This window comes from Salmo salar, unplaced genomic scaffold (assembly GCF_905237065.1).
Source record: "Salmo salar unplaced genomic scaffold, Ssal_v3.1, whole genome shotgun sequence".
Lineage (NCBI taxonomy): Eukaryota > Metazoa > Chordata > Actinopteri > Salmoniformes > Salmonidae > Salmo > Salmo salar.
The window spans coordinates 10671-37042 of NW_025550922.1; the positions used below are offsets into that span (position 1 = coordinate 10671).

Sequence of the window (26372 nt, forward strand, 5' to 3'; positions counted from 1 at the left end):
TATCTTCAGAGTAGCTTTCAAAATCACACCTCTTGTACTGTACAGTACATACAGTAACTACAAATAATACATTAACATTGGTTTGCATAGCAATAGTGGTTTATTCACTTCCATTATTATCATCACATCATCATGTCAGTACAAAATATACACAGACACCTTCAGGAGTAATGTCCAGCACCTACAGTACACACACAACCAGTTACATTAAATATTACTTATTGTCATTTCTAAAACACACATCATGCAGACACTATAGATGTTGTAAAGAGGTCAATGGAACACAGACCGTGGGGGATATAAGAGGGACGCCGGATTGGTGCACATTCAACATATCTGATATAACAAAGTGGATATTCATCAATCCGTCGTGATTTATGTATTGTAAACAGGCCCACAATGTGGTTACTAAAGTTTGATTTGAATATATTTGGCTGTCTTTGCTGCATAATTTAGAAGTTGTCCATTTTCAGGTTTAGAAGGAGTGACTGATAAATGCTAACTCCCCTTCATATAAGCTGGTAGCATAGCTAGCATACAGAAATCAGTGGTGTAGTCAAAGTAGTTTTTAACTGTAATGTAGTTAGTTGGTGACAATGACCTGAACATTGGGGTTGACATTACAGGAGGCTGCTGAGAGGAGGACGGCTCATAATAAAGGCTGGAACGGAGCAAATGGAATGGCATCAATCACATGGAAACCATGTGTTTGATGCATTTGATACCATTCCAACTATTCTGCTTCAGCCATTACCACGAGCCCGACCTCCCCAATTAAGGTGCCACCAACCTCCTGTGGTTGACATCCATACAAGCATTAAACTCAGATTTTTACCACAACATAGCACACATACTCTATACTGTAAATAAAAGCCTAAATGTAGGTTCATTTTGCTGGGGGCAATGAGGAGATTTGGGATTTTATCCTCACGCGTTTCCATGGCAATTCGATTGTTTTGGTCGAGTTCCATTGACCTCTTTACAGCATCTTTTCAATGCTTTGAGCCAAAGCCGAAGAGACTCCTCGTCCTTAGGAGGTGGCTGCAAATCAAAAGGCGCCTCACAACTGCACTCGCTCCTCAAAAAAGTTTGGGGGGTCAAACACTCCTGCTCCATGAACGGCTTCTATTTCGGCCAATTACCGTGGCAACCCCTTACCCAACATAAAATGACCGTTTATGTGAATCCATGTTTGTAAAGTTGTGAGAAGCGATACTGAGTTAGCTAGCTCCCAACTATTGGCCGGAAGCGCTTAACTGGAAGTCACCCACAAAAAACCTAAACAGACACCGCCCATATTTCCATAGACAATGAGGTGAATAGGACACAATATGGATGTTTGGAGGGTTGTGGGTAATTGCGTCAGCCAGGGGATTCCATTCCAAAACATTGAGAGATGGAACATTCTAGAACGTTCGTTGACTGATAATAATATATCTCACAGTTAACAAGTTCAGACCAGGCAGTGAGATTATTGCCTGATTTAAAGCCTTTTGAGTCCACCATTTTGTCCAACTAGTAATAGAGAATAAAGGACATTATTGCATAGTGAGAATGTGATGTCATATAGAATGAGTGCTATGGTCTCCAACACAGCGTGGCTCTTGAGCCCCTAACTGTTGTCTGACCTTCCCAGGTAGGGGTGTCTCTTTTGGGGAGCAGAGATGGGCTAGAGGTGGATGAGAGAGTGGAGACCCATGGAGGGGTACCTATTGCCCACCTAACTGTTGTCTGATCTTCCCAGGTAGGGGTGTCTCTTTTTTTGGAGGGGGGGGGTCTAGGGCCTAGGGATGGATGGGAGAGTGGAGATCCATGGAGGGGTACCTTTTACCCCCCTGACAGCCTTAATGAGTCTGTGTTTGGGGATAGAGGGGAGCTAGAGGTGGAGGCTATGGGGCTAAATATGGGAACGCTGTCCTTTAGGCCACACCCACAGGAAGTATCACTAAATGACGTTGTCAAACAGATGCATGGACTGCATGATGTTCTCATCCTGGACAGGAGGCAGGAAGGGACAAAAAGCACAACAGGTAAGAAGCAGTTAGAGAAAAGGTTTAAACAGTACGAAAGCAGAAACAGGTTCTTAAATAAATAAAAAGTTTAATATCCAATGTTAGTAAATTAGCTTTTTTGTTTCAATAACTTATAGGGAAGATTGGTGTGATTTTCCACATCTCATCATGTCATGGGGTTGTTCAGTGACAGACATGCATTTGTTTAACCCATCACTAGATTATTTCATTTCAGAGAGACAAAAAGACATACAGTTGAAGTCAGAAGTTTACATACACTTAGGTTGGAGTCATTTAAACTCGTTTTTCAACCACTCCACAAATTTCTTGTTAACAAACTATAGTTTTGGCAAGTCGGTTAGGACATCTGCTTTGTGCATGACACAAGTAATTTTTCCAACAACTGCTTACAGACAGATTATTTCACTTGTAATTTACTGTATCATAATTCCAGTGGGTCAGAAGTTTACATACACTAAGTTGACTGTGCCTTTTAAACAGCTTGGAAAATTCCAGAAAATGATGTCATGGCTTTCGAAGCTTCTGATAGGCTAATTGACATAATTTGAGTCAATTGGAGGTGTACCTGGGGATGTATTTCAAGGCCTACCTTCAAACTCAGTGCCTCTTTGCTTGACATCATGGGAAAATCAATAAAAATCAGCCAAGACCTCAGAAAAAAATTGTAGACCTCCAGAAGTCTGGTTCATCATTGGGAGCAATTTCCAAACACCTGAATGTACCACGTTCATCTGTACAAACAACAGTACGCAAGTATAAACACCACAGGACCACGCAGCCGTCATACCGCTCAGGAAGGAGATGCGTTCTGTCTCCTAGAGATACAAAACAAGTACAAAAGTATCTATAGCCACAGTAAAACGAGTCCTATATTGTCATAACCTGAAAGGCCGCTCAGAAAGGAAGAAGCCACTGCTCCAAAACCGCCATAAAAAAGCCAGACTACGGTTTGCAACTGCACATGGGGACAAAGATTGTACTTTTTGGAGAAATGTCCTCTGGTCTGATGAAACAAAAATAGAACTGTTTGGCCATAATGACCATCGTTATGTTTGGAGGAAAAAGGGGGAGGATTGCAAGCCAAAGAACACCATCCCAAGCGTGAAGCACAGGGGCAGCAGCATCATGTTGTGGGGGTTCTTTGCTGCAGGAGGGACTGGTGCACTTCACAAAATAGATGGCATCATGAGGATGAGGACGGACAATTATGTGGATATATTGAAGCATCATCTCAAGACATTAGTCAGGAAGTTAAAGCTTGGACGCAAATGGGCTTTCAAATGGACAATGACCCCAAGTATAATTCCAAAGTTGTTGCACAATGGCTTAAGGACAACAAAGTCAAGGTATTGGAGTGGCCATCACAAAGCCCTGACCTCAATCCTATAGAATATTTGTGGGCAGAACTGAAAAAGCGTGTGCGAGCAAGGAGGCCTACAAACCTGACACAGCACCACCAACTCAGTCAGGAGGAATAGGCCAGAATTCACCCAATGTATTGTGGGAAGCTTGTGGAAGGCTACCTGAAACGTTAGACCCAAGTTTAACAATTTAAAGGCAATGCTACCAAATACTAATTGAGTGTATAACTGTAACTTCTGTAACTTCTGACCAACTGGGAATGTGATGAAAGAAATAAAAGCTGAAATAAATCATTCTCTCTACTATTATTCTGAAATTTCACATTCTTAAAATAAAATGGGGATCCTAACTGACCTAAGACAGGACATTTTTACTAGGATTAAATGTCAGGAATTGTGAAAAACTGAGTTTAAATGTATTTGGCTAAGGTGTATGTAAACCTCCGATTTCAACTGTATATCCATGTCACTCTCAGAGAAAAAAGTAACAATGCAAGGTTTTACACAGTTAAATGTGACACATCATTACACACACATGAAGGTACCCATAAGCAATCATTTCTGATGGAAAAACACACATTTGTGGAAATAAACTTCACATTGTGACGTTTTAAATATTATTAAATCACATCATTCATAATCACATCCTGTAGAATCATGCTGAAATGTAACACATGCACACACACAAGCATGCACTCACACAGACATACACAGACATACACAGACATACACAGACAGACAGACAGACAGACAGACAGACAGACAGACAGACAGACAGACAGACAGACAGACAGACAGACAGACAGACAGACACACAGACAGACACACACACAGACAGACACACACACAGACAGACACACACACAGACAGACACACACACAGACAGACACACACACAGACCTTTTGACAAGACTCCAGAAATTCCTCAATGGTGACCACGCCATCTTTGTTCTTGTCCATTTTCTGACAGAGTGAAACAGAGAAACAGTTGAATATGCTACTCTGATCCCTGGCCGTGACCCCACACTCCGAAGGGTGTCTCAGTGGGATATGCAACAAACACATTTCCATTCCACACCACACACTGTACAGGTTACACACCTACAGCTGAAACAGGACAAATATAAGTAACCTCTATTTGACCTTTTGGTTGTTCACAAAGTCAGAATTGAACAATGAGGAGGTTATGTCTAGAGGGTCCTTTTAAAACCCTTTGTGAAAAACACGGGAGGTAGAATGAACTAACCCTGGGGCCTGGATTCAATTAGAAAACACTGGAGGTAGAATTATCTAACCCTGGGGCCTGGATTCAATTAGAAAACACTGGAGGTAGAATTAACTAACCCTAGGTTCTGGATTCAATTAGAAAACACTGGAGGTCGAATTATCTAACCCTGGTGCCTGGATTCAATTAGAAAACAATGAAGGTAGAATTATCTAACCCTGGGGCCTGGATTCAATTAGAAAACACTGGAGGTAGAATTATCTAACCCTGGGGCCTGGATTCAATTAGAAAACACTGGAGGTAGAATTAACTAACCCTGGGGCCTGGATCGAATTAGAAAACACTGGAGGTAGAATTATCTAACCCTGGGATAAATAAGATACCGTGCTAAAGCATTTAAAGGTAATTTCCAATTGAGCCGACATCTTCTCAGTTTACCTTGAATGTGATCTCCACTAACGCAGTAACATGGCCTTTAAAATGTACTGTTGTCTACAAGCAGATTAGGATTGAATCAAGGTTTAGATATGTGGTTAGTTGTGTTACCTGGAAGAAGTTGTTCATCAGATCCTAGATCTGTGGTTAGTTGTGTTACCTGGAAGAAGATGTTCATCTGATCCTAGATCTGTGGTTAGTTGTGTTACCTGGAAGAAGATGTTCATCTGATCCTTGATCTGTGGTTAGTTGTGTTACCTGGAAGAAGATGTTCATCTGATCCTAGATCTGTGGTTAGTTGTGTTACCTGGAAGAAGATGTTCATCTGATCCTAGATCTGTGGTTAGTTGTGTTACCTGGAAGAAGATGTCGACGTGCTCCTTGGGGCGTCGTTCTGCATACAGGGGTACGTACACGTCCCCATCATATCATAGATAGAGCTCATTATATCAGTCATCTCCTGAAACACACACACAGAGACGCACACACAAACACACACACAAATACACATGCACGCACAAACATGCACACATTCATTTTCACACACAAACACGCACACACACACACACAGAGGGGAGGATGCGGGAATAGTTTAGAAGAGAAAGAAAACATATTTGCACACACACACATACACATAGTTGAAGTCAGAAGTTTACATAAAATTAGGTTGGAGTCATTAAAACTCGTTTTTCAACCACTCCACAAATTTCTTGTTATCAAACTATAGTTTTGGCAAGTTGGTTAGGACATCTACTTTGTGCATGACACAAGTAATTTTTCCAACCATTGTTTACAGACAGATTATTTCACTTATAATTCACTGTATCACAATTCCAGTGGGTCAGAAGTTTACATACACTAAGTTGACTGTGCCTTTAAACAGCTTGGAACATTTCAGAAAATTATGTCATGGAGTTATAAGCTTCTGATAAATAATGTCAATTAGCCTGAGTCAATTGGAGGTGTACCTGTGGATGTATGTCAAGGCCTACCTTCAAACTCAGTGCCTCTTTGCTTGACATCAGGGGAAAATCAAAAGAAATCAGCCAAGACCTCAGAAAATAAATTGTAGACCTCCACAAGTCTGGTTCATCCTCAGGAACAATTTCCAAATGCCTGAAGGTACCATGTTCATCTGTACAAACTATAGTACGCAAGTATAAACACCATGGAACCATGCAGCCATCATACTGCTCAGGAAGGGGACGTGTTCTGTCTCCTAGAGATGAACGTACTTCGGTGCGACAAGTGCAAATCAATCCCATAACAACAGCAAAGGACCTTGTGAAGATGCTGGAGGAAACAGGTACAAAAGTATCTATATCCACTGTAAAATGAGTCCAATATCAACATAACCTGAAAGGCCGCTCAGAAAGGAAGAAGCCACTGCTCCAAAACCGCCATAAAAAAGCCAGACTATGGTTTGCAACTGCACATGGGGACAAAGATTGTACTTTTTGGAGAAATGTCCTCTGGTCTGATGAAACAAAAATAGAACTGTTTGGCCATAATGACCATCGTTATGTTTGGAGGAAAAAGGGGGAGGATTGCAAGCCAAAGAACACCATCCCAAGCGTGAAGCACGGGGGCAGCAGCATCATGTTGTGGGGGTTCTTTGCTGCAGGAGGGACTGGTGCACTTCACAAAATAGATGGCATCATGAGGATGGACAATTAAGTGGATATATTGAAGCAACATCTCAAGACATCAGTCAGGAAGTTAAAGCTTGGTTGCAAATGGGTCTTCCAAATGGGCAATGACTCCAAGCATACTTCCAAAGTTGTGGCAAAATGGCTTAAGGACAACAAAGTCAAGGTATTGGAGTGGCCATCACAAAGCCCTGACATCAATCCCATAGAACATTTGTGGGCAGAACTGAAAAAGCACATGTGAGCAGGGAGGGCTACAAACCTGACTCAGTTACACCAGCTCTGTCAAGAGGAATGGGCCAGAATTCACTCAATGTATTGTGGGAAGCTTGTGGAAGGCTACCTGAAACGTTTGACCCAAGTTTAACAATTTAAAGGCAATGCTACCAAATACTAATTGAGTGTATGTAAACTTCTGACCCACTGGGAATGTGATGAAAGAAATAAAAGCTGAAATAAATAATTCTCTCTACTATTATTCTGACATTTCACATTCTTAAAATAATGTGTTGATCCTAACTGACCTAAGACAGGGGACTTTTACTACGATTAAATGTCAGGAATTGTGAAAAACGGAGTTTAAATGTATTTGGCTAAGGTGTATGTAAACTTCCAACTTCAACTGTATATACATACACACACACACATCGTACCATACCTCTTTGGTGATGAAGCCATCTTTGTTGAGGTCATAGAGGTTAAAAGCCCAGTTGAGTTTCTCTGTGACAGAGCCTCTCAGGATGATTGACAGGCCTGTGACGAAGTCTTCGAAGCTCACAGAACCATTCTTGTGGGTGTCAAATGCTTCAAACAGAAAATGAGCGTAGGTGCTGGAGTCTGAAACAGAGGGGAAAGGGGGATACCTAGTCAGTTGTACAACTGAATGCATTCAACTGAAATGTGTCTTCTGCATTTAACCCAACCCATCTGAATCAGAGAGGTACAGGGGGCTGCCTTAATCGACATCCATGTCTTCGGCGCCCGGGGAGTAAGTGAGAGAAGGGGATACTGAGAGACTGAAAGGCTGAGAGAGAGAGAGAAAAACCTTGACAAAGTACAGGCTCAGTGAGAACAGCCTTGCCATTGAGAAGGCTAGACAAAGGAAAACCTGGCTCCCTGTAGAGGAAAGGCTGTGCAACCACAGCAGAACCCGAGACAGAGCTGCATTTCCTGAAAAAATGTCAACAATATAAAACAATTAGAGAGCTTAATTTCCCTAAATTTGAAACCCTTATTCAAGGTTTCAAAGACCTCTCTGATGAGAGTAGACTACCCGTCCTGTTGGGGGAAGATGCAGAGAGCTGTGGGTTGGCAGCGCACTACATTGCTGCCTAACATAAGATGAGGGACAGTATTTATGCTGCAGTAGTTTATGTGTCGGGGGGCTAGGGTCAGTCTGTTACATCTGGAGTATTTCTCTTGTCTTATCCGGTGTCCTGTGTGAATTTAAATATGCTCTCTCTAATTCTCTCTTTCTCTCTTTCTGTCTTTCTCTCGGAGGACCTGAGCCCTAGGAGCATGCCTCAGGACTACCTGGTATGATGACTCCTTGCTGTCCCCAGTCCACCTGGCCGTGCTGCTGCTCCAGTTTCAACTGTTCTGCCTGCGGCTATGGAACCCTGACCTGTTCACCGGACGTGCTTGTTGCACCCTCGACAACTACTATGATTATTATTATTTGACCATGCTGGTCATTTATGAACATTTTAACATCTTGACCATGTTCTGTTATAATATCCACCCTGCACAGCCAGAAGAGGACTGGCCACCCCTCATAGCCTGGTTCCTCTCTAGGTTTCTTCCTAGGTTTTTGGCCTTTCTAGGGAGTTTTTCCTAGGGAGTTTTTCCTAGCCACCGTGCTTCTTTCACATGCATTGCTTGCTGTTTGGGGTTTTAGGCTGGGTTTCTGTACAGCACTTTGAGATATCAGCTGATGTACGAAGGGCTATATAAATAAATTTGATTTGATTTGACAGTGTCTGACAGACCAACCAACCTGCACATGTCCTCTATGCTTATTGTTGAATGTGTGGTTATTTTGACCCTTGGTTATTGTTGTTCCGTTGACAATTTTGATCATAATTATGTTAGTATTGTAAATCTCTAAAGTATGATTTGGTAATATGTACATCGTTACGTCATGACAATAAAAAGAGAGAGAGAGAGAGAGAGAGAAAATTTCATGCACGGGTGCAGCACACACACTTAAAGACACTCACCTCCCTGAGGAAAGAACTGGGAGTAGATTAACTTGAATGTCTCTTCATCCACCACACCACTAGGACATTCCTATTGGACAATCAACAGAATGTTAGAACACATTAAGACAGAGAGACAGACAGACACCACTAGGACATTCCTATTGAACAATCAACAGAATGTTAGAACACACAGAGATGGAGAGACAGACAGACACCACGAGGACATTCCTATTGGACAATCAACAGAATGTTAGAACACATTAAGACAGAGAGACAGACAGACACCACTAGGACATTCCTATTGAACAATCAACAGAATGTTAGAACACATTAAGACAGAGAGACAGACAGACACCACTAGGACATTCCTATTGGACAATCAACAGAATGTTAGAACACACAGAGATGGAGAGACAGACAGACACCACTAGGACATTCCTATTGAACAATCAACAGAATGTTAGAACACATTAAGACAGAGAGACAGACAGACACCACTAGGACATTCCTATTGAACAATCAACAGAATGTTAGAACACATTAAGACAGAGAGACAGACAGACACCACTAGGACATTCCTATTGGACAATCAACAGAATGTTAGAACACACAGAGATGGAGAGACAGACAGACACCACTAGGACATTCCTATTGGACAATCAACAGAATGTTAGAACACACAGAGATGGAGAGACAGACAGACACCACTAGGACATTCCTATTGGACAATCAACAGAATGTTAGAACACATTAAGACAGAGAGACAGACAGACACCACTAGGACATTCCTATTGAACAATCAACAGAATGTTAGAACACACAGAGATGGAGAGACAGACAGACACCACTAGGACATTCCTATTGGACAATCAACAGAATGTTAGAACACACAGAGATGGAGAGACAGAAAGACACCACTAGGGCATTCCTATTGAACAATCAACAGAATGTTAGAACACACAGAGATGGAGAGACAGACAGACACCACTAGGGCATTCCTATTGAACAATCAACAGAAATAACACACACACACAAAATCAGAGAGAGAGAGGGGGGGTCAGAGAGAGAGACAGAGACAGGTATAATATGTTTGTGAGACAGAGAGAGAGAAAGAGAGAGAGAAATACTCCCAAGTAAGATAATATTCTTTCAAGACAATATCTCAATCAATTCCCAACTTCTGGGCATTTACAAATGACATAAATCTGAATTATTCTGGGTGAGGGAGGAACAGCAAATATTACAGCCAGACATGAATATGACTGCCATAGCCTGAGGGACATCCCATGACCACTAGTTCCCTGAAGTATTTACATTGTATATAACTGACAGTAATACATAGTGGAACCATCATGCATGTAGCCTGAGGGACATCCCATGACCACTAGTTCCCTGAAGTATTTACATTGTATATAACTGACAGTAATACATAGTGGAACCATCATCCATGTAGCCTGAGGGACATCCCATGACCACTAGTTCCCTGAAGTATTTACATTGTATATAACTGACAGTAATACATAGTGGAACCATCATCCATGTAGCCTGAGGGACATCCCATGACCACTAGTTCCCTGAAGTATTTACATTGTATATAACTGACAGGAATACATAGTGGAACCATCATCCATGTACATGTTATTGTTTATTTACTAGCTATTCTTTTTATTTTTTATAATAATTTCATAAACTTATTTTTATTATTTAAATGTATCGACTGTAGATTCCACAATACAACAGCAGTAGTGTTGTACCTGAATACATGATTCCACAATGCAACAGCAGTAGTGTTGTACCTGAATACATGATTATATGTACTATTATTATTACTACTGAAATAAACTGTATTCATTATCCTCATTGCACTGTACTATATTTACTGAAATGCTGTACCACTATACTGCTTTGACAATATCTACAAATTGTATTTCATGTCAATAAAGCAATCTGAATTGGAAATAAATTGGAGTGAGAGCGAAAAAGAGAGAGAAAGAGAAAGAGAGAGCGAGATAGGGTTTTAAAGAGAGTGACAGACAGACAGACAGACAGACAGACAGACAGACAGACAGACAGACAGACAGACAGACAGACAGACAGACAGACAGACAGACAGACAGACAGACAGACAGACAGACAGACAGACAGACAGACAGACAGACAGACAGACAGACAGACAGACAGACAGAGAGTCCTCAGGGAGAGACGTGCATTCTTGAAGCCCCTGTAGAGGATCTGTAGTTCTCTCCTGGTGAACTTAGTCTGTTGTAGTAGCTGGTCCAACCCCTCTGGTCTATAACACACTGTAGATAACTCCCCATCCTCCACTACACTGTCTGTAGGAGGGGGGAGAGAGAGAGGGAGGGGAAGAGAGGCATGGTTGTTATGCTTAGTAACTACCCCCTATTGTGTGTGAGAAAGAGAGAAGAAGAAGTGAAAGAGATAAAGATAGAAGACGGTGATACTCAGTTCCTTGTTACCAGTGGTGTAAAGTACTTCAGTTAAAATACTGTACTTTAAAGTACTACTTAAGTCACTTTTGGGGGTATCTGTACTCTACTATTCATATTTTTGACAACTTTTACTTCACTACATTCTTACAGAAAACAATGTACTTTTTACTCCATACATTTTCCCTGACACCCAAAGTACTGGTTACATTTCCCCTGACACCCAAAGTACTGGTTACATTTTCCCTGACTCCCAAAGTACTGGTTACATTTTCCCTGACACCCAAAGTACTGGTTACATTTTCCCTGTCTCCCAAAGTACTGGTTACATTTTCCCTGTCTCCCAAAGTACTGGTTACATTTTCCCTGACACCCAAAGTACTGGTTACATTTTCCCTGACACCCAAAAGTACTGGTTACATTTTCCCTGACACCCAAAAGTACTCCTTACATTTTCCCTTACACCCAAAAGTACTGGTTACATTTTCAATGCTTAGCAGGATTGTCAGTTGTCAAATTCACGCACTTATCAAGAGAACATCCCTGGTCATCTTTACTGCCTCTGATCTGGCGCACTCACTAAACACAAATGCTTTGTTTGTAAATGATGTCAGAGTGTAGGAGTGTGCCCCTGGCTATCTGTAAATAAAATACAAAAATCTAGAAAATGGTGGTGTCTGGTTTGCTTAATATAAGGAATTTAAAATTATTAATACTTTTACTTTTATTTTTTATACTTAGGTGCATTTTAGCAATTACTTTTACTTTTGATTCTTAAGTTTATATGAAACCAAATACTTTTAGACTTTTACTCAAGTAGTATTTTACTGGGTGACTTCCACTTTTACTTGAGTCATTTTCTATTAAAGGATCTTCACTTTTACTTAAATATGACAACTGGTTACTTTTTCAACCACTGCAGGTAGCTAGCACTGCAGTTTGAGTAGTTTACTTTTTAACTTTTTTATCAAGGAGAAGCATCGAGAGAGAGAGAGAGAGAGAGATAGCTATATTTTGTTATATGTTTTCTTCTTCTTAGTTTACCTTTCACTTACTTAGCTAGCTAATTTAGCTAATTTAGCAACATCCTAACTCAAATAGAGAGGAATGCTATTTATGTTAGCTAGCTGCCTAAAGCTATCCAACACGGCAACTCGTCTGTGTAGCGGTTAGCAGTTAGCAGTTAGCGGTTAGCTTCTTCCACCACTGCCTATTACACTTGTTTAGCAAGGGCTTGAAGGGGCGGAGGAACGGAGGAAGGAGTGGGGATATGCAAACGAGCACTTGCTTTGACTGAGTGAGGGGGCGGTTCTGGAGCGACAGCAGGGCAGCAGCTTGAGGAACCTCTGTTTTATAGTTCGCTTGCTGTGGTTGGATGCTGGGTTACCTGGAAGTAACCAATCACAGCACAGATTAGAGCAGGGTGGCACGACCCCATAGAATGGACTCAAATCACACATATGCATGCACACACACACAAGTTGAAGTAGTCATTATTCCATCCTGATGCTATAGTTAGTTTGTTGATCTGGCTTTAGGTTATAGTCTCTTATGATAGTTGATAAACTTGCGCTGACCCTCTATGGCCGGTAAACAGCATCAGGGTCCAGTGGTCTTTTAATGGAACATACAGTATATCAGTTTGTCACATGGCATTTTACCTACCCGTGTTTTAACTGTATGTGTGTGTCAGCCATGCATGCCCTTTCTCCCTTTACTCCGTTCCCCTGTTTTCCTCTCTCTCTCTCTCTCTATCCATCTATCATCATCAGAAAGGGCAGGCCACTAGTAACCAGCCGTGGTTGTCAGGTTCCATCTACAGAGCGGAGGGTTCCGAGAAGAACAGCAGTCTCCATGGTAACCTGACAGAGGTGTAAACACAGGAGCGTAAGTTCCGGTCTGCTTCCTTCTCACGGTTCAGTAGCTCTGTGTGTGTGTGTGTGTGTGTGTGTGTGTGTGTGTGTGTGTGTGTGTGTGTGTGTTATCACAGTTCCATCAGACACAACAAGGTAGACTATGAAAAGAGCAGGCAGCATGCTATGTTGCTATTGTTTCTGTAGTTGTTGAAGGAGTCTTACTGAAAGATACATTCTGATTGGATTATGTAAATAATCAGAATCCTTCCACTGTATCTTGTAGATTTCTTCTTCTTTCTTCTTTCTTTATTTCTTGTGATGTCATCATTCTCTATCTTCACAATCGAGAGAATGGCTTGGTGTTGTTGATTTATTCCATTCACTTGTGTACCTTAATGGCTTTCAAACGGATTATTGAAGCTTAATGAAATTCTCATTTTGAACACACTGAATATAGACATCTGACAGAATCTCTGAGTGGTGTGAGAACCAGGCTCTGACAGAATCTCTGAGTGGTGTGAGAACCAGGCTCTGACAGAATCTCTGAGTGGTGTGAGAACCAGGCTCTGACAGAATCTCTGAGTGGTGTGAGAACCAGGCTCTGACAGAATCTCTGAGTGGTGTGAGAATCCAGGTTTGGTGACAGAATCTCTGAGTGGTGTCTTGGCATGAGAACCAGGCCTGTGTCCTTAATGGTACCTTATTCCCTATATAGTGTCCTACTCTTGACCAGGTAGTGTACCATATAGGGAATAGGGTGCCATTTGTGACGCAGGTATAGTGAGATATTATACATAATTCATGACAAGCTGCTCATAAACCCAGTGCAGCGCTATGATGCTTCACTCATAAGGGATTAATCAATACCATTTATCAATAATCAATCAATCAGATGTAGTTTGGAAAGTCAGGCCAGTCTGAATGGATCGTCATTTCATTCATTTAGTAAACTCTACAATTCAAATCGCTTCCTATCTCACTCATCCTCATAGCAGGTACACTACATGACCAAAAGTATGTGGACACCTGCCTGTCGAACATCTCATTCCAAAAACATGGGCATTAATATGGAGTTGGTCCCCCCTTTGCTGCTATAACAGCCTCTACTCGTCTGGGAAAGCAGTTTGGAACTCGGTAGTGAGTGTTTCAACCGAGGACAGAGGATTTTTATGAGCTCTTCAGTAAGGTCATTCTACTGCCAGTATTTGTCTATGGAGATTGCATGGCTGTGTGCTCGAGTTTAGACACCTGTCAGCAACGGGTGTGGCTGAAATAGCTGAATCCACTAATTTGAAGGGGTGTCCACATACTTTAGTGTATATAGTGTATTGATATGGTAGTGACTATAATGGTACCTCACCAGCATAACGTCACATCTCCTCTTCACCATGAACAAGTGTGTGGAAGGTCATTCACCTATTAACTTCAGCCAATGAGCATGGCACGCTAAGGCTATCCCACCCCGCTTTCTGATTAACCTATGGGCTCACTCGGGCAATAATCACTTCCCTTTCTGTCAACCAATGGGCATAAATCTCAGGGAGCCTTTATATGTCAACTCATCCCTTGTCTCTCACTTGATGTTCTGCAGTCTTCCAATGACCTTCCACCTCCTCCCCACCAGCAGCATAACAACCTGAAGGCTAGTCATCAGAACCCCGTTCTCCAAGAGGGGGGGTTATGACCTTCCACCTCCTCCCCACCAGCAGCATAACAACCTGAAGGCTAGTCATCAGAACCCCGTTCTCCAAGAGGGGGGTTATGACCTTCCACCTCCTCCCCACCAGCAGCATAACAACCTGAAGGCTAGTCATCAGAACCCCGTTCTCCAAGAGGGGGTTATGACCTTCCACCTCCTCCCCACCAGCAGCATAACAACCTGAAGGCTAGTCATCAGAACCCCGTTCTCCAAGAGGGGGGGCTGACCCTCACCTCCCCCACCAGCAGCATAACAACCTGAAGGCTAGTCATCAGAACCCCGTTCTCCAAGAGGGGGGTTATGACCTTCCACCTCCTCCCCACCAGCAGCATAACAACCTGAAGGCTAGTCATCAGAACCCCGTTCTCCAAGAGGGGGTTATGACCTTCCACCTCCTCCCCACCAGCAGCATAACAACCTGAAGGCTAGTCATCAGAACCCCGTTCTCCAAGAGGGGGGTTATGACCTTCCACCTCCTCCCCACCAGCAGCATAACAACCTGAAGGCTAGTCATCAGAACCCCGTTCTCCAAGAGGGGGGGGTTATGACCTTCCACCTCCTCCCCACCAGCAGCATAACAACCTGAAGGCTAGTCATCAGAACCCCGTTCTCCAAGAGGGGGGGTTATGACCTTCCACCTCCTCCCCACCAGCAGCATAACAACCTGAAGGCTAGTCATCAGAACCCCGTTCTCCAAGAGGGGGGGTTATGACCTTCCACCTCCTCCCCACCAGCAGCATAACAACCTGAAGGCTAGTCATCAGAACCCCGTTCTCCAAGAGGGGGGGTTATGACCTTCCACCTCCTCCCCACCAGCAGCATAACAACCTGAAGGCTAGTCATCAGAACCCCGTTCTCCAAGAGGGGGGTTATGACCTTCCACCTCCTCCCCACCAGCAGCATAACAACCTGAAGGCTAGTCATCAGAACCCCGTTCTCCAAGAGGGGGGTTATGACCTTCCACCTCCTCCCCACCAGCAGCATAACAACCTGAAGGCTAGTCATCAGAACCCCGTTCTCCAAGAGGGGGGGTTATGACCTTCCACCTCCTCCCCACCAGCAGCATAACAACCTGAAGGCTAGTCATCAGAACCCCGTTCTCCAAGAGGGGGTTATGACCTTCCACCTCCTCCCCACCAGCAGCATAACAACCTGAAGGCTAGTCATCAGAACCCCGTTCTCCAAGAGGGGGGGGTTATGACCTTCCACCTCCTCCCCACCAGCAGCATAACAACCTGAAGGCTAGTCATCAGAACCCCGTTCTCCAAGAGGGGGGGTTATGACCTTCCACCTCCTCCCCACCAGCAGCATAACAACCTGAAGGCTAGTCATCAGAACCCCGTTCTCCAAGAGGGGGGGTTATGACCTTCCACCTCCTCCCCACCAGCAGCATAACAACCTGAAGGCTAGTCATCAGAACCCCGTTCTCCAAGAGGGGGGGTTATGACCTTCCACCTCCTCCCCACCAGCAGCATAACAACCTGAAGGCTAGTCATCAGAACCCCGTTCTCCAAGAGGGGGGGTTTCCGATACCAGCTGCCCAGCATAGGACAACCTGTCATCAGCATCTGGCTCTGAGGAGCATTCCTCTGAGAAGAGACCTACCCCAAACTATTTAATAACATTCCATATTGTATTCTGTCTCTGTTGTCATTCAGTTAACCCAGTACTTGATTGAACTCTCTGATCTTCTAGAAGGATTTCTCATCGAGGCCTGCGGCAAGACCTTTCTACAAGAACACTTTCTACCCAACCACACAGCTACTCACCTATTCAAACGGTCTACAGTCACCATAGCGAGCAGTAGTGGGCCTATTTCTGTAGCTTGGACCTACTACCAGCTCGATTCAAACCAAGGAGCACAGTACCCATTCCAGGACCAGACAACAGCGTGTATATTTCAACGCCTTAGAGAGCTACACAGGCCTCTGGCAGCAAGTCACAGAGAGAGCATTACAACAGCATGTGGACAGCTACACAGGCCTCTGGCAGCAAGTCACAGAGAGAGCATTACAACAGCATGAGGACAGCTACACAGGCCTCTGGCAGCAAGTCACAGAGAGAGCATTACAACAGCATGTGGACAGCTACACAGGCCTCTGGCAGCAAGTCACAGAGAGAGCATTACAACAGCATGTGGACAGCTACACAGGCCTCTGGCAGCAAGTCACAGAGAGAACATTACAACAGCATGTGGACAGCTACACAGGCCTCTGGCAGCAAGTCACAGAGAGAGCATTACAACAGCATGTGGACAGCTACACAGGCCTCTGGCAGCAAGTCACAGAGAGAGCATTACAACAGCATGTGGACAGCTACACAGGCCTCTGGCAGCAAGCTTTTTGTTGCATGTTATTTCGGCATTAATACGTGTCACATATCAGTTTGCAAACAATGTAAAAAAAAAAGAAATAAAGCATTGAGTTAATAAAGCCGCGTACAAACATGGTCTCTTTTTTGCAGCTCAAAAATGCAGGTGTTTCAGCCTAGCTCAGTGACTTCTGTGGTGGGGGGGCAGCCAGCGGAAAATACGGAGCATAGGGGTTGTGTCACAGGCGTCGAAAGGATTAGACCAAGGCGCAGCGTGTAGTGTGCTCATGCTTAATTTATTTTATGAGAACACTTAAACAACAAAATAACAACGACCAACAGTTCCGTAAGGTACCCAGACTATACGGAAAACAAACACCCACAAAACCCAAAGAAAAACAGGCTGCCTAAGTATGGCTTCCAATCAGAGACAACTAAAGACACCTTCCTCTGATTGGAAACCATACTCGGCCACACATGGAAAATGAAACATAGAAACAGAAAACTAGAACAAATGCCCCTAGAAATGAACCAACCCCAAAACAACCCCCCTGCCACGCCCTGACCATTCTACCATGGTAAAATGACCCTTCTCACTGGTCAGGACGTGACAGGTTGGTAATGTTCTCTAGTTGCGCCGTGATTGGCTCAGTGTTCTGGCACTCATGGGAACACTAAGCCACTGTAAAATCTATGGGGCTGCCATAGAGTTACATCAGAAGTGCCCGTTCAAGAAGGCTCAAGGTCATAGGCCACAGACAAAATGAAGTCAAATCACGTTATATCTACAGTAGCTTTGGTGGACTGATCATGTCAACATCATACTTTCAAAATCTTAGCTTGCAAGATAGACAAGCAGTCATCATCATGCATCAAGTCGGCAATCTACTGTCAAATCCTTTTCAATCCATGTCATATGAAGAGAAATTATAGATAAAACGTATTGGTGCTCATCGTCCATTGGACATGAACATTACACAACAACTTGGAAATCTCTGACAACCCTGACAACCCTGACCACCCTGACAACCCTGACCACCCTGACAACCCTGACAATCCTGACCACCCTGACCACCCTGACAACCCTGACAACCCTGACAATCCTGACCACCCTGACAACCCTGACAACCCTGACCACCCTGACAACCCTGACCACCCTGACAACCCTGACAACCCTGACTATCCTGACCACCCTGACAACCCTGACAATCCTGACCATCCTGCCCACCCTGACTATCCTGACCACCCTGACAACCCTGACAATCCTGACCACCCTGACAACCCTGACAATCCTGACAATCCTGACCACCCTGACAACCCTGACAACCCTGACAATCCTGACCACCCCTGACCACCCTGACAATCCTGACCACCCTGACCACCCTGACCACCCTGACAACCCTGACAACCCTGACAATCCTGACCATCCTGACCACCCTGACAACCCTGACAATCCTGACCACCCTGACCATCCTGACCATCCTGACCACCCTGACCACCCTGACAATCCTGACCACCCTGACCACCCTGACAACCCTGACAATCCTGACCACCCTGACAATCCTGACCACCCTGACCACCCTGACAACCCTGACAATCCTGACCATCCTGACCATCCTGACCACCCTGACAACCCTGACCACCCTGACCACCCTGACAACCCTGACAACCCTGACCACCCTGACAATCCTGACCATCCTGACCATCCTGACCACCTTGACAACCCTGACCACCCTGACAACCCTGACCACCACGCACTGTCCGGATTTGACAGAGGAGGAAGAACAGAATAATGAATATGATGACTGAAGAAGAGGAAGAGAGACAGTGTTCCTAAGAGAACAGGAGGCTTGGATAAAATGGTGGTGTTGGGGGGAGTCACCGCTTCTGTAGGAACACAGACAGCTGATGTGCTGTGCACTGAAGTCCACAAGCAAAGGGAAAAGGTGAGAGGAGTAGAGTGCAAAGATGGGAGAAGGAGTTCTACAACGGGCAAAGTGATCCTTCTCGTTCTATGTGGCTGCTATGAAAGTGAACTGTGTGTTTGTGTGTGATACAGGGGTGTATTCATTCAGCCGATTCTGTATAAAAACATTTCTTAAACGGAATCAAATGAAACAGGGATAAACATACCTGAATTAATCCAACAGAAACTCTCGTTTGCAAATGTTGGACTAATGATTACACCCTATATCTGCTAGATGCAGGCAAGAGTGTGCAAGGCAGTATTGAATGTGTCACTGTCTGTCATCTTGATTACTCCAAATTTCTCTCGACCTGTGCACCCACGTTGTAAACTTTAACTCATAGGCTAGGTTGTAACAACCTCATGATGGCTATAGGGAACACTAGAGTATCATAACATGTAGTAGCCTAAACCTATTGATGTTACATTGAGCTGGGTGAATGGAATGTGAATGACAGTCATCCAATGTGCTGTGATAGGCCAAAAAACATTTGTCCTCCCTCCTCTGACATGTCACCGACTGCCTCTGATGTTGATGTGAATATTGCTGTGTGGGTGTGTTTGTGAGTGTGTGTCTGGCTGTGTGTCTGTCACTCCATCTCTCCTCTCTGCACTATCAGACCCCACCACAGGGGTCATAGTATAGACAGGCTGCACTACCAGACCCCACCACAGGGGTGATAGTATAGACAGGCTGCACTACCAGACCCCACCACAGGGGACATAGTATAGACAGGCTGTACTACCAGACCCCACCACAGGGGTCATAGTATAGACAGGCTGCACTACCAGACCCCACCACAGGGGACATAGTATAGACAGGATGCACTACCAGACCCCACCACAGGGGGCATAGTATAGACAGGCTGTACTACCAGACCCCACCACAGGGGACATAGTATAGACAGGATGCACTACCAGACCCCACCACAGGGGACATAGTATAGACAGGATGCACTACCAGACCCCACCACAGGGGGCATAGTATAGACAGGCTGTACTACCAGACCCCACCACAGGGTTCATAGTATAGACCGGCTGCACTACCAGACCCCACCACAGGGGGCATAGTATAGACAGGATGTACTACCAGACCCCACCACAGGGGTCATAGTATAGACAGGCTGCACTATATCAGACACCACCACCACAGGGGGCACAGCCATTGACTTTACAGGAGTTAGACTTTTTATTTAATAAAAAAACTGCAACAATAAATAAATACATATTGTACATCTAACATTGATTTATTGTGAGGTTTCACTACAATATTTCACCAAAGATAGTAAAGTAGAACTATTTTCTGGTTTTAATAATGATTGAACATTTTCCTCTTCCTTCTGCTGTGGTGGACCTCTCCTCCCCTCAGGACTACAGTGGTGGACCTCTCCTCCTCTCAGGACTCCAGTGGTGGACCTCTCCTCCCCTCAGGAAAGCAGTGGTGGACCTCTCCTCCCCTCAGGACTCCAGTGGTGGACCTCTCCTCCCCTCAGGACTCCAGTGGTGGACCTCTCCCCCCCTCAGGACTCCAGTGGTGGACCTCTCATCCCCTCAGGACTCCAGTGGTGGACCTCTGATCCCCTCAGGACATCAGTGGTGGACCTCTCCTCCCCTCAGGACTCCAGTGGTGGACCTCTCATCCCCTCAGGACTCCAGTGGTGGACCTCTCATCCCCTCAGGACTCCAGTGGTGGACCTCTCATCCCCTCAGGACTCCAGTGGTGGACCTCTCCTCCCCTGAGGACTCTACTGGGTGAGTATGTTTAACTCTGGGTATCATACCTGGGTTGTTAATGTGACACTAGACCATACTAGTGCACTGAGCTAAAGTCATTAGCATTAGCTCCAGGAGCTAACATGAATCTCCATGTCTAAGACAAGGTTCTCATCATTACAGACAAACTTTGTTCACTGAAATCACACCCAGTCTGTTGTTTGGTTATTCCACATCCAAATAATACATCATGTAATGTGAGTATACATCTCTACAGTTATAGGTTCTATAGACTGTCCCAAATAGCACACTATTGCTATATTCCTATTCCCTATGGCCCTGTTCAAAAGTAGTGCACTATGTAGGGAATAGTATGCCATTTAGGGATCATTAATAATGTTAGGTTGTGATAATGTTGCTGTAATGGATGTGTTTTGACCGTGGTCCCCTTCCTCCCTTCTACGTTCTGTACTGTAGGTGAGGGGAGATAGAGAGTATCAGAATTCTACATTCTAATTCTATCTCCCCACACCTACAGTACGGAACATAGAGAGTATCAGATTTCTACATTCTAATTCTATCTCCCCACACCTACAGTGCAGAACACAGAGAGTATCAGAGATCTACATTCTAATTCTATCTCCCCACACCTACAGTGCAGAGCGGAACATAGAATTAGAATGTAGATCTCTGATACTCTCTGTGTTCTGTACTGTAGGTGTGGGGAGATAGAGAGTATCAGAGTTCTACATTATAATTCTACATTCTATACTGTAGTTGTGGGGAGAGTATCAGAATTCTACACGAGAGATTATATGCCTTTGTCAACCTGAAGAATGCCAACATGGCCACTTGCACCTTGGAGAGGCTAAAGGTGAGAGGTGGGATGCAGCTAAAGGCTGTCAAATGCCTTCAACTATGTGAGTTGTGCTCTCAATTATTTATCTTGAACTTTAGGAGTTTGCACTTTTGGGACTGTGCTATTTGGTTCCAGTTTACTTTTTGGGCCATGCTGTTGTTTCCATTGCAATTTTGGGACTATGAAATTGGTTCCGTTGTACGTTTGGGACTATGCTATTGGTTCTATTGTACTTTTGGGACCATGCTATTGGTTCCATTGTACTTTTAGGACACTATTTATTTAACCTTAATTTAACCAGGCAAGTCAATTAAAGACAAATTATTATTTACAATGGTGGCCTGGCAAGAGGCAAAAGGCCTCCTGTGGGGACGGGGAATAAAAAAAAGAAGTATGACTAAACAAACAACACAGACAGAGGACCCTGGCAACAGCACAAACACAACAACAAAAAAATGGTGGTTGTGTGTGTGTTTCTATGTGTGTGTGAAGGCTTGTGTGGTGTAAAACAACAGGCTTCCTTACATAAGGCAATGCAAACTAGTGACATGGGGTGACAACTAGAAACAGCTACATGTCTCAACGACCTGTTCATCTATTTGTACTTTGAAATCCTCCAGACACCAGGTCCTGGAGATTTAGGTTGGCTTGTAGGGAATTCAAGATCAGGTCCTGGAGTTTTAGGTTGGCTTGGAGGGAATTCAAGATCAGGTCCTGGAGTTTTAGGTTGGCTTGTAGGGAATTCAAGATCAGGTCCTGGAGTTTTAGGTTGGCTTGGAGGGAATTCAAGATCAGGTCCTGGAGTTTTAGGTTGGCTTGGAGGGAATTCAAGATCAGGGGGCTGAATAATGAAAGGACTTTTTCCATGCTTGGTTCTAATTTTCGGTACTGTTAGCATAAAACAAGATTGAGATCTGAGTTTTTATGTGTTTTCATTTCATGCTAGAAGAGAGGATATGTAAAATGACAGTTTTCTTATAATGGTCTTCTGAATAAGAATGTACCAGTGTTTGAGCCTGTGTGTTGCTACTGATGTCCACCTGACAGCACTGTAGAGATCACAATGGAGAGTTAGACGTCTCTGCATGATACACAGAGTCAAGAGCCTTCAGTGTAGAACATGAGTCTTGCACATGCAGTTTGTTCACCTGTCCGGGGGGGGGCAGATGGAAAGCACCAGGCTGGTGATTAGGTACCCAGACCACTAGACTTAGAGAACCCCTACCTCTCCTCAGCGGACCAACTCTATAGGCCTCAACACCTCATTCTCCCAGTACACCTCCACAGGGTACGGACATCCATCTGTCTGTCAAAACATCATTATGAGATATTCTAAGGTGTTACCAATCAACTCATATAAACTTATGAAATGTACAAAGTGATGGAAGGAGGAAGCAGAAGCACAGATTTGTGCTCCGTTTGTAGTCCTCTGGCACAGACCACAGATCCCAGACAGAACACTAGACATATATAATGAGTGTGTGAAGTGTCAATCAAAGTGAAGAAGAGTGCACCTCTGATTTCCTTCCCCCTCGGCATGAGCTGTGAAACATGTCATCATTGATGTCAGATGATGATGTCATCATTAGAACTTGAAGGGATCTTTGCCCAGTGAACCTCCTCTATGATGACCATGTTGTAAACACTAAGGGGGCTGACATCTGTTGTTATCATGTGTTTTACTGTGTATGTAAACTCAGCAAAAAAAGAAACGTCCTCTCACTGTCAACTGCGTTTATTTTAAGCAAACTTAACATCTGTAAATATGTGTACGAACATAACAATATTCAACAACGGAGACAAACTGAACAAGTTCCACAGACATGTGACTAACAGAAATTGAATAATGTGTCCCTGAACAAAGGGGGGGTCAAAAGTAACAGTATCTGGTGTGGCCACCAGCTGCATTAAGTACTGCAGTGCATCTCCTCCTCATGGATTGCACCAAATTTGCCAGTTCTTGCTGTGAGATGTTACCCCACTCTTCCACCAAGGCACCTGCAAGTTCCCGGAAATTTCTGGTGGGAACGGCCCTAGCCCTCACCCTCCGATCCAACAGGTCCCAGACGTGCTCAATGGGATGGAGAACCGGGCTCTTCGCTGGCCATGGCAGAACACTGACATTCCTGTCTTGCAGGAAATCACGCACAGAACGAGCAGAATGGCTGGTGGCATTGTCATGCTGGAGGGTCATGTCAGGATGGGCCTGCAGGAAGGGTACCACATGAGGGAGGAGGATGTCTTCCCTGTAACGCACAGCTTTGATATTGCCTGCAATGACCACAAGCTCAGTCCAATGATGATGTGACACACCGCCCCAGACCATGACGGACCCTCCACCTCCAAATCGATCCCGCTCCAGAGTACAGGCTTTGATGTAACGCTCATTCCTTCGACGATGAATGCGAATCCGACCATCACCCCTGGTGAGACAAAACCGCGACTCGTCAGTAATGAGCACGTCCTGTCTGGTCCAGTGACGGTGGGTTTGTGCCCATAGGCGACGTTGTTGCCGGTGATGTCTGGTGAGGACCTGCCTTACAACAGGCCTACAAGCCTTCAGTCCAGCTTCTCTCAGGCTATTGCGGACAGTCTGAGCACTGATGGAGGGATTATGTGTTCCTGGTGTAACTCGGGCAGTTGTTGTTGCCATCCTGTACCTGTCCTGCAGGTGTGATGTTCAGATGTTCCGATCCTGTGCAGGTGTTGTTACACATGGTCTGCCACTGTGAGGACGATCAGCTGTCTGTCCCGTCTCTCTGTAGCGCTGTCTTAGGCGTCTCACAGTACGGACTTATTGCCCTGGCCACATCTGCAGTCCCCATGCCTCCTTGCAGCATGCCTAAGGCACGTTCACGCAGATGAGCAGGGAGGGTCCCTGCTTTTGGACCCTTTTGGTGTTTTTCACAGCCAGTAGAAAGGCCTCTTTAGTGTCCTAAGTTTTCATAACTGTGACCTTAATTGCCTACCGTCTGTAAGCTGTTAGTGTCTTAACGACCGTTCAACAGGTGCATGTTCATTAATTGTTTATGGTTCATTGAACAATCATGGGAAACAGTGTTAAAACCCTTTACAATGAAGATCTGTGAAGTTATTTGGATTTTTACAAATTATCTTTGAAAGACAGGGTCCAGAAAAAGGGCAGTTTCTTTTTTTGCTGAGTTTATGTATGGTCTTGTGACTGGACATGTGACCTGAATGTGTGACCCCTTGTGATGTCACTGTGAGACTCACTGCTAGCCTGATGCCATAGGGTGCCTAGTAATTGCCCCTACAGGAGATAAATAAATGCTATTATTGAATTGAATTACAATTGAATATATATTGCAGTCAACTGCCTGCGCTCACAAACATGAGTCCTTCTCCTTTTTTAACTAAAGGGGTACTATAAATCAAAATCAAATATCTAAATGACCCATGGTACGACCACCTTAAAACAATTCATATGTCAGCTAGTAGAACCCCCCAAACGGTTTAGACTTTTAGATGTTCAGAAACCCAGTGTCAGAGGGAGCAATGTCCAGCACCTAAACACACAAATCAAATCAAATTGTATTAGTTACATGCGCCAAACACAACAGGTGTAGACCTTTCTGTAAAATGGTTAAAGACAAGCGCTTAACTAACAATGTAGTTGTTTTTATGTAAGAAAATAATACAAAATGCTATAAAAAAAGATCACACAATAAAATAACAATAATGGAGCAGCAATAAAGATTATTCATTGTCATTTAAAGGAAACACGAATCATGCAGACACAATGGGACACAATAATCCCAGACAGACAGACAGACTTAGTTATATGCATGTCAGGGTTCACTTTGGGTCCGTTGTTCTGAAGATCAGTGAGCTGAAGACACCTCTTTCACACAAGAACACACTGGAAACTCAGAGCAGCTTGCCTTGGCATTGGCATAATGACAGCTCAATGTTGTCTGTTGTTTCTAGCTAGCTAATGTTGATAGCTAAATGTTAGCTTGTGAGCTAGCTAGTTAGCTAACTATGGGGTCTTGCTGTAATTCAGCGGCAGCGCATCGTATTGTTCACAATCCAGTCCATTCAGAGTAGCTGTGTTGTGCACAAAAATTATTGTTTTATCGCTGAATAACAGCAGCTTCATGTAGCTAACAAGCTAGCTGAGCTCACTAGTTCACTCAATTCAAACACCAGTTCAACATAAGTACCAATAACACAGTATTTTTATGTGCGTGACTGTTATATTCTATATATATTTTTGACATTTTCTACCTTCTATTTTGTACATTTTCATCACACTTGTAGGGACATTTGAAGCCTGGAAGCTGCAGTAATGTTGAGATGTCAGTAGGGAGAGCTCTAGTCTAGAACACTGGTACCAATGATACTCCCCTTTCATCTGTTCTGGAACCTTCAGTACCAGCTGATGAGGAGTGATGGGAATGGGTCACATTTTGTCTCTTGTAAAACATGTAGGCCCACTCCTCAAATAAAGAAATGTAACTACAGTATTCTGACTTTAGACCATTTTCTATTTAGATACAGTAACATCCCTTATGTGATATGCTGTTGCTGCATGTTAATGACCAGACTAGGCTACTTTAAAATGTGTCAACCACAGAACTCACACAGGCTACGCCTG

General features: G+C 44.1%; 1 protein-coding gene across 1 annotated transcript; it reads right to left on the reverse strand.

The window, feature by feature from the left end:
* Window positions 1-1286: 1286 nt before the first annotated feature.
* LOC106601620 (Kv channel-interacting protein 4) lies at window positions 1287-13952 on the reverse strand. Its single transcript, XM_045714021.1, is given in 10 exon segments — window positions 1287-1993; window positions 4295-4357; window positions 5411-5433; window positions 5436-5514; window positions 7362-7540; window positions 8923-8992; window positions 11113-11237; window positions 12640-12738; window positions 13674-13820; window positions 13931-13952. Coding segments are annotated over 10 exon segments (855 nt in total). The 3' UTR covers window positions 1287-1945.
* Window positions 13953-26372: the final 12420 nt, after the last annotated feature.